At 33.1% G+C, this 10558-nt stretch overlaps 1 protein-coding gene across 1 annotated transcript; it reads left to right on the forward strand.

The window, feature by feature from the left end:
- Nucleotides 1–117: 117 nt before the first annotated feature.
- LOC140745025 (uncharacterized) lies at nucleotides 118–7575 on the forward strand. Its single transcript, XM_073076776.1, has 11 exons — nucleotides 118–322; nucleotides 761–880; nucleotides 1241–2287; nucleotides 2706–2836; nucleotides 2965–3039; nucleotides 3232–3358; nucleotides 4416–4522; nucleotides 5112–5262; nucleotides 5428–5565; nucleotides 5926–6123; nucleotides 6381–7575. Exons 1-11 carry the CDS (start codon nucleotides 218–220, stop codon nucleotides 6531–6533), a joined length of 2352 nt encoding a protein of 783 aa, XP_072932877.1. The 5' UTR covers nucleotides 118–217; the 3' UTR covers nucleotides 6534–7575.
- Nucleotides 7576–10558: the final 2983 nt, after the last annotated feature.

The raw sequence follows: 10558 nt of genomic DNA on the forward strand, positions 1-10558 counted from the left end.
ATCTTAGTATCTTTGTTTTTAATTCAACCATAACAAATCAAGTTGTGAGAAGTGTTCGTATACAAAACATAACTTATTATTTGTTATTACGATCATAAAGCCAATTAAAATTTAAAATGCGTGCTGGGAGCTTTCATTCAAAGTTTTCAAACGAAGCCATGCAATGATAGATTGTTTAGCTTAGTGACTATATAATTGATATTGAAAGTGGTGTAAAATGGGAGACGTAACTTACTGCTCCGTGTGTCTGGCGATAGACGTAAAGATGTTTGAGATGAGCCCCACAGCGCTTAGGATTTATGAGGAGTTGGTAGCGATACAAGTAAGTGGTCATATCAGTTTTTTTCGACGCAGGAGACCACCGCACCACTTATTTCTGCTTAATAACAGCAGTGTGGGGTGCTGTATTATGATTTAAAGAGTGTGATAACGGAGAAACACATGATAGTGCTCTTCCAACTTAGTTCCCAAGAGAAGCAACGCATATGGACCTCAAGTGGGACTCCAATCCTGTTTGAGATTATTACTGGAGCCACAGCAGTTTCCACTTACCATCAGGTGGACTGCATGCTCGTTTTCGACTTTGCGACTTTCCATGTCATTAAACATATGCATTGCCTGAAATGTTAAACAATATTATTTTTTGTAACATTGCAATAACAATGAATTATTTGTGTCAAAAAAAATCTGTTCTGTAGTGTTTACTCTATCAATAAATGAAATGTTAGATCCTGTATTTATACAATTTATTATTTTCCAGGATACTTTAAGTATAAAAGAAATGTATGCATGTTATGAATGTGCGTACTTGTTGAATAAATATGCAGAATTTAAGAGAAAATGCCGCAAAGCGTATAGTATTTTCCAGAGTTTTACAGAGGTAAGCTCTCCTTTTTCTGTATAAATAACCAACAATGTATAGTCCGTGCCAAACTGCTAGTCTGCTCTGAAGTTGTTGGCAGGAGGTCCCACTCTGTCTTTGTCCTGCTAATATCCACAATTTCCTATAGAGATGCCACTCATTTCTATATTCAGAGCTGACTAGCAGATTGGCATGGACTATACCATACAATGCCATTGCCTTGCACTATCTTAATAATAATGTGATCATAACTAAGTAGTGAGCACTGTACTATACCAATAAAATTAAGACTTACTATGAGATCAAATGAGAGCTATACACATATATTATATTCTCTTTCATTACCTTTTCATATGTAAGCACTGGTTTCATTTTTAGGTCACAGTGGAAAATTTAAAAAGCATTGATCGTAAACAAAGTAAGTTGGAATCAAAACTAACTACAGTGAGATGTGTTGCAGCTCATTCCTACCTACCAGACAAAAACCATAAGCTTCACTCCCCAGATAAGATATTCAATGTTGGAACAGTAAAATCAGAATCCTTTGTAGATAGTTCAAAAGGGCAAGAGATTGAAAATGATGTTTACATAAGAAAAGAATTACAACCAAGTAACAATGAAACAGCTATTATCGAAGATACTTTGAATAATGATAATAATAGAGAATTTAGTAGTGATAATATGAAAATAGAGTTTCTTCAAGAAAATACACAACAAAATGGACATGAAAATCACTTCCAGAGTGTCAATATGTTAGAAGTAAATTGTCCTGACTATGATCCAAAGAAAGATGATGCTACAAAAATCTTTTCTGATGATATAAAGATAGAATTAGATGTAGAAAGTATACATGACCATGATATTCCAAATGATGTACTATCTGAAGATAAGTTGGACTGTAGCAATGATAGCGATGATTCAAATGCATTGTCTGATGATAAGTTGGACTTTAACAGTGATAGTGACGAGCTGAATGAAATTCTAGCCAGATATCCCATTCCTAATTGTAGTAATACTAGTGCAAAATCCAAAAAACGTAAAATTAAAAGTCCAGATGATACAGTATGTAATAAGGTCACGAAGAAAAGAAAGAGTGAAATAAAAAAGGAATTAGAAAATATTAAAGTCATATCAGTTAGTGATATAAATAAGAAGAAGCTAACAAAAAAAGTGCCTCAAAGAAACAAAACCAAAAGTGTGATGGTATTGAATAGGGATAAAAGGGATCGTCGTTACTCATTTGATCCGACTATTTTTAAAGATTATGCAACTATTATTCTTTTGACTCCTGAAGATGCGAGGAGGGATGTGCTTTTAAGAAAGGAGTCAACTAATTACAAGCAATGTTCATATAAGTGTGAATTGTGTTATCGAGGATTTGTCACTCAAGCTACGTATCAAACCCATATGAATAAACATAGTTTGGTAATTAAATTGTATAATTTTTTACTTAAAAAAGGTTTTTGTATTTTGATATTGGCCTGAACTAGTGTTACTCCTTATGCAATATAAGGGAAGTGTTAGGATGGGTCACCAACACTCATATATTTAACCGATTGTATCAATGCCTATTTTTTTAGAAGAGGCGATTGTCCAGCAGTTGACATATTTAATGTCCAACATTTAAATTATGAAGTCTATAGCCCTCGCCAACTACTAGTCCACTCTGAAGTTGTTCCGAGCAGGTGTAGTCATACAATTTGCTATAGCGACGCGATTCATTTCTATATTAAGAGCGGACTAGCAGTTTTACGCGGACTTTGCCTTCGGCTACAAGGAACTGTAAATAATTAAATTATTATTAAAGCTACCATCTGTACCTTGTAATTACATATTGTTTCAGGAATATGGTTCACATGAATGTGAAATCTGTCAATTGAGATTTAGTGATAAAAAGAACCTTCGAAAACATCGCCTGGTATGCCATACACGGAAGTTCCTCTGCAAGATTTGTCCATATATCTGTTATAGCCCGTAAGTTCTTATAATATAGTACATGGACATGAAGTTTGTCTGATAGTTCTAGTTATTCTTTGAATATGTATTGCAAGAATGCCACATTATTGTTTTTTACTTAAGTTTGTGTGTATTTTATGTTTTAGCGACCAAGCTAAAAATCATATGTGTTCACATAAAGGCAAGAAATATCCGTGCAAGGAATGTGGTGAAGTGTTCAAGTATGTATACTACAATTTAGTCATAGTCTGTTTCTTTTTTTCGTTATTTCTAATGGTCTTTATAGAACCTAAACACCTCAATATGGTCCTTTAAGCCGGATATACTTGAAAAAATATGTATATTGTTAACATACTTAAGGTGACAGCTATGTTTATGCACATTGAGTAAATGATAATTGCTTCTCCTTTTAGATTCCCAAACAGTCTATTAACTCACACACGCTTAAAACATTCCGTTGAGCTTGTGTGTGATATCTGCGGCAGTACGTTTGGATCCAAGAAAGGATTGCAAGTTCATAAACACAAACTTCATAAGAGGGTAGGCACATATATTCATATTTTATAGTTCCTCTCCACAATACCGTGTTCAATTTATTGTTAATTATTTATGGTTAATTAGAACGATACACGCATCGATACATGATATTATTATTGTAACATTCGTTTTGGTTCGACTCCGGCAGCACCACCGCCACATCTATTTCTGCCTGATAAGACATGGAGACATACTTTTCTGAGGCGTTCCAGCTTAGTTCTCAGGGGTGGCGGCGCATCTGTGGCCGACCTCAGGTAGTAATATCTAATCCTATCCGGGGTTGATAACAGATGTCCATGGGCGGCAGTAGTCACTTACCATCAGGTGCACTGCATGCTCGTCTGCTACTCCTTTATAGTAAAAAAAATCTGGGTCAGTGTCATATATGCAATATATAATGGTCATATATACAATTTAATAACATACTGAGTATGTGTATGTCTGTCTATATGCTGTGATCGGCTTACACACTTTATTAATGATCCGCCTATTCAATTTCTGCCTATTAATATCGAAATTTAAGAATTTGTAAAAGGCAGAAATTGTCAAATTCGATCTCTGGTAAGCCAAATATCTAATAGATTGGTTATTAATATCGAGTTTTAATTTATTTTAGCACATAAGGTTAGAATCGTCTGGGTAACTTGAGTGAAATGCATATATTAAAGTTTTGGCAAATGTAATAATTTTTAAATCAGAGACCTACATCGAATCTTTTTCGAATTTTCTTTAATGGCATCATAGATTAGTAAACATTACTCACTCCTTACAAGAAAATGTAACCAGTTTTGACAATTGAAATTGTCACTGTCACTATTTACGTGTTTAAAAAATGTAAAAAAAAATGTAGTTTTTGGATCATTTACGAATGAAATGATATTTCTTTACACTTTTTCTTCGATTTCGTGTTTTTGCAACACTTAACTGCGCATGTCGGCATTGTTCCGCGTAAATTACACCATGACAGCCATTAAATGGCTGACAGAATTGTCAGCCGTTTAATTAACTTCTTCTTCCTTCTTCCCTCTTCGGCGTGTAATTTGGTTATTTTCGTTCGCAGGTAGTCAACGAGCATCAAGGCCCGAGATGTGAGGAATGCGACGTGCATTTCGCTACGGAAATGGCGTGGAAGAGACATCTGGTGCTCTGTTCCAAGCATGGTGTTAGGCAAGTCATAAATCTTCTTTCTTTATTTTTTTATTGTGTAAAAAAATATTTCATCAAATTCATCGCCTAAAATCAGAATGAAACAAGTCTGTTATTTTGCCTACTAACCTGCCTGCCTGTCTGTTTATTCGTCTGTCAGTCTGTTTACCTATCTGTCAGCCCGTGTATAAAAATTACAGCGTAAACAGTTACGAACCTGCGAATTGTTATCTATACATATAAATAAAATTGGAGGGTCTGTTTTTAATACTGAAATAACCGCTTTTTACTACATGCATATGGATATCCATACGGTACATACCCCAAAATATTTTTTTTTACAATTTTTGTCTGTCGGTCGGTTTGTTCCGGCCAATCTCTGAAATGGCTGAACCGATTTTGACGGGACTTTTATTGGCAGGTAACTGATGTAATAAAGAGTAACTTAGGCTACTTATATTTTAGAACCATAGTTATAAATATATTGTTAGAGTTATTTTTAACGGGGGTGAAACCGCGGGGCACAGCTAGTGTCTTTATAAAATTTGAGACCAAAATGGCTATATGGGTTGTGTGACCTCATTATAACACTAAAATGGTCGGTCCACAGCGACGGTTGCAGTATATGCGGCGACATATTCCCGGACGCAGGCAGCCTGAAGGCGCACACGAAGGTACACGGGCCGCGGTCCAGCTCGATATGCTACCAGCAAAGCAAACAGCATAAGATGAAGCTCCAGCTGCCTACTAATTGTAAATATGTGAGTATCATTATATCAATGTGGTGAAAACAATGGACCTGTAACCCCACTTGAATAAGAAGGTAAACTATACCCTAAGTCAATCTATGAAAGGAGAGCTATGGGACAGGGTTAACAAAGAAAGGAAATACCCGCCTTAATAAGTGTTTGTCTATATCTTTTCAGTGTGAAGTACAACTATCAAACAACAAGGAATACAAACAACACATGACAACAGAACACCCACAAACGGACATCGCCCAGGCGATAATAAAAGTACAACAAAAGAAGTGCGTGTGTGAGATATGTGGGATGATGTTTAAAGTGAGTATTAATAATGTGTTATCAAGTAATATATCATTGGTTTTGCAAAGGGAATTTCCCTTTAACTACATGATCATGCCGGAGAACAGTTGTCTACTAGTCTCCATTTGGAGCTTGTATATAACGCAAGATATTTAGTAAACTTCGATATTGTGATTCAGAAAATTTTTAACGCCATCTATTGATGACTTCCGGAAAGTCCTATAAGCCATAATGAACTTTAGGAACATAAGGAAGTTAACCCAAGTATGAGTGGTTAACCCCTGATAGGACTTCAATCAATTTGGGGTTACTTACAGATGTTTATGGGTAAAAATATGTGAAACAAAAATTCTAAACAAACTTTGTATTAACTTGCAGCACCCGTGTTTCCTGCAACTACACCAACGTAAACACACGGGGGAAAAACCATACAGTTGTCCAGAATGTGGCAAGAAATTCACCAGTCTGAATGCGGTGAAGGCACACCAACCTGTCCATACCAACATATACCCGTACAAGTGTCACATCTGCGATAGGGCCTTTGGTGATAAAGGAAGACTGAATAAGCATGTTAAGGTCAGTTTTAATCAAAAATTTCATAATATAGGAGAAGCAGACGAGCATGCAGATTACATCACAGCAAGTGGCTACTGCCGCCCATGGACATCTATAATCAACCCCAGATAAGATTAGTTTCCTACTAGAGGTCGGCTACAGGTGCGCCGCTACCGCCGACGACCAAGGTGGAATTACTCAAAAAAATATGTCCCTCTACCCACACCCCCCAAACCAGAACACAGCAGCGTTTAACATTACTGTTGTTTAAATTTCAGTATCATTTGGGCATTCGACCCCACAAATGCTGGGGTTGCGACAGAACATTCCTGTTCAAGTGTGAAATGAAGAACCATGCCCAGTACGTTCACGGGAAGGTGCCCTGGCCGAAGCGGGATCGCACCAAACGGGGCGCCGATGTTAAGGAATAAACCAATAGTTATTGGAATAATACGAAAATATTGTATTTCATTGGTACATTGATAGAAAGCTTTGGCGTTATTAAGAAACAGAATAAATATTCGTTGATCGTCTCGAACGGCGCCTTCTGAAGAACGTAGTTGGTACATCTGCCTGCTTTCAGCCTGGGGAGCTTGGCGGGAATAGCTTAAATGTGATCGACTTGTTAGAAAACATAGTTGAACTAATTATTAAACTACAGTGGAGAGAATCAATGAATGATTGTAAAAATGTGAGTTATTAAAAATAAATAAATTTATGGAATACAATTGTTTGTAGGTAATAAAATAATATTTTATTTATACCAATTGAATAAGCCTATATTTATTGATGTATATAATATTTGTATAAAAATAGGTATGCAAGCGTCATAAAAACTTTTATTTAATAAGAAAATTTTATATGAACAAAAGAAATAGATATGTTATAATTATGGATAATGGGTATATTTATTTTTAAAATATGTATATGTTTTTGAATGGAAATAGTTTAATAATCTGTAAGTACCAATTTTTTGCGTGAAATTTCTGTTTAAGATCGCCTATACAATTAATGTAAAAGGAATCAATTATTTTAAAAAAAATCCAAATAATTTAAATCGTACGAGGCATATTATTAACCTTTATTTGTTTGAATAATAAATTATGTAAATGCAATTTGTTTCCTTATACAAATAAAAAGCTGGTAAAAAATGCTTTTATTATTTTTCATTAAGTAATAATTTAAATATGTTGAGATTACTTTTGCCTAATTCTAATGTTAAAATTTGTTTATTGTTAAAACATTGTATAACATTTATTTAAGGAATGTGATTGTAAAAAGTCTTCAAAGAACTCATTAATTATAATTGAGGTAAGTCGTAAAATAAATTTACTTTTTATTTTATGATTTATATCCATCGGCTATTGGAGATTATACCTACTATTTGTCATATGATGTATTTATGAGTTAAATATTAAAAGCTCAATTTATAAACAAGATCAAGACGTTAAAAATAAATCTCAATAAAAAATACCTATTTGTTTTCTTATTCCTTCTTGTTAACTTTTTAACTTTTGATGCAAGCATTTTATTTTGACACACGTTTTTTAGTTTGTTTAAAAATAAAGAAATTAATGCATGAAATTCAATGCTGGTCACTGCTTAAACATTACGTTTTTAGGGCATGAAATAAATAAAGTCATCAATTAAAAGATAATTATAATTAAACATGTCCTAATTGTGACTATTCAAATAAATACAGTTATTTTAATCAAAAATAATTTGAAAGATGTATAAATCCACTTCATTTTATTTTATTTTAAAGTTACTTCTGAAGAAGATTGTCATTTTGTCCAAGCGTGATTAATTAATTTTAAACAAAACAGGCTATAAAATAATATTAAAGATTCCACTAACAATTGGCTACTTGACACTTTTTGGGAAAGTGTTTTAATGAATTAGTATACGTATTATATATGCCTTTCATTGATCACTTTTTTGAAAAAAGGGCTATTCATTAATAAAAATCGAACTTTCTTTACGGTGAACGGAACGTCGCGTTAAATCAGGCAGTCAAGTGTCATTTTGTGGCGGAACGTCATTACACTGTAAACAAACAACGATTAGAAGAAAATTGAGAGTTATTTAGCTATTATAACTAAAATTTAAATAAATGACAAGTTATAAGACGTGTGCAGTGACGATGTGTACAAGGACGATCGTAACAAATTTGCTTATACAAGTTCCTAAACCCAAATCTCATAAACGTTAAAGAACTTGCAGATTCTTATATGTTTAAATCCTCTGTTTGCAAGCAATGACATTTTATACTATCTATGTAAGAGAAGTATTATTGAAAAAAAGGAATAAATTTAGTAACTCTCGAGTAATTCGTCAATTCCAAATCATTGAAACGGGACGTAATCAAAACAAAACAGCAAGTGGAAGTATTCATATATTTAATATATTATATAGATGTCTATGATAAGAATAGAATTATAAGACGTCTATGAGAATTCTATTTTAAGGGCCCATTCTGTAATTAATAGGACACAAAATATTTCATGACTGTGTTATTATTGATGGTGCATGTGCACTGATTAAGTTACAGGACTGTATAATTAAAAATACATGATTTGCTAATATTAGTATTTTATTAACCGATTTCTTTGTTTATTTGGTTTATATGGTTCTATTAGTGAGTACACACAGTAGAACTTTTGTATATATTTATCATATGTTACAGTTACAATAATTACTACAGATCACCTAAGCTAAATTTTTGTGCTGCTTGCATGTCTGCTTTTCTTCATTACTAAAATTATTTTCCGTAACAAATGGAAATATATATTTATCACTGTCATTTTCAGAATTAAATTGCAATGCAATAATAGGAACTGTATGGTCACTTTTCTTCCTTCATCTTGTTGGGTAGGTTACGCAAGTAAAGAAGTACTATTTCCCGTGTACTTTACTTTATGTATTTCAGACTGGTGCCCACTTTCGAAACTTTTGGCTCCTCACTTCTTCTAGGCAGGACAGTCATCACATTTTCATTTTCATTGATGTACCTTGTGTTCAGGACAACTTTTACTTTTCATGAAACACAAACTTGCCCTCCTCTTAAACTGCACATACTCTATAACGTCGTCACTATACGATTGTCGGGAAGATCTGTAAATATAAATATAACCAATTAATAACCTTAAAACAGTTCACATAAGAATATAAGTATATTTAAAAAAATCTTAATAATTACTTGAAACAACCTTTCTTCTGTCTGAAGTCAGTTAAGAAATGTTTTAATTGTCCGATATGATTAAATGTAAATATAAAGAATGTTTTACTTACGTTGTTTATTTGATATTTTGATATCCATTTTGATTTATTGCACTGCATATATGGATCTTCTTTAAGCAGGTTCACGCTATCAGCTTTAATATAGTATGGACTATGGCTTCATTTCGGTTCACAACATAAATTCAACCAACTCTAACAGCAAACGATTTAATTATTATTTGTCTTGTTTGGTTTCGATGTAGTGACGTCACATGACATTTGAGGCAGCACTGTCGCCGTTTTGGGATTTAAAATCCACAGATAAAAAATCGAAAATTTCTTTTTAAAAATTAAAATACTTAGAACGTATTAAAAAATAAACGAAATACTGCATAATTTATGTTTACTTATAAGCTATCATATCCAACATATTTCATATTTTATTGTTATAACTGTCAAGTACCCAATTGGGTACTTGACAGTTGACAGTATCTGTGAGCCAAAAGTTTCGAAAGTGGGCACCAGTCTGAAATACATAAAGTAAAGTACACGGGAAATAGTACTTCTTTACTTGCGTAACCTACCCAACAAGATGAAGGAAGAAAAGTGACCATACAGTTCCTATTATTGCATTGCAATTTAATTCTGAAAATGACAGTGATAAATATATATTTCCATTTGTTACGGAAAATAATTTTAGTAATGAAGAAAAGCAGACATGCAAGCAGCACAAAAATTTAGCTTAGGTGATCTGTAGTAATTATTGTAACTGTAACATATGATAAATATATACAAAAGTTCTACTGTGTGTACTCACTAATAGAACCATATAAACCAAATAAACAAAGAAATCGGTTAATAAAATACTAATATTAGCAAATCATGTATTTTTAATTATACAGTCCTGTAACTTAATCAGTGCACATGCACCATCAATAATAACACAGTCATGAAATATTTTGTGTCCTATTAATTACAGAATGGGCCCTTAAAATAGAATTCTCATAGACGTCTTATAATTCTATTCTTATCATAGACATCTATATAATATATTAAATATATGAATACTTCCACTTGCTGTTTTGTTTTGATTACGTCCCGTTTCAATGATTTGGAATTGACGAATTACTCGAGAGTTACTAAATTTATTCCTTTTTTTCAATAATACTTCTCTTACATAGATAGTATAAAATGTCATTGCTTGCAAACAGAGGATTTAAACATATAAGAATCTGCA

This window comes from Epargyreus clarus, unplaced genomic scaffold, assembly GCF_041222505.1.
Source record: "Epargyreus clarus isolate Ecla_fem2 unplaced genomic scaffold, WU_Ecla_fem_2.2 ptg000009l, whole genome shotgun sequence".
In the NCBI taxonomy this organism is placed as follows: Eukaryota; Metazoa; Arthropoda; class Insecta; order Lepidoptera; family Hesperiidae; genus Epargyreus; species Epargyreus clarus.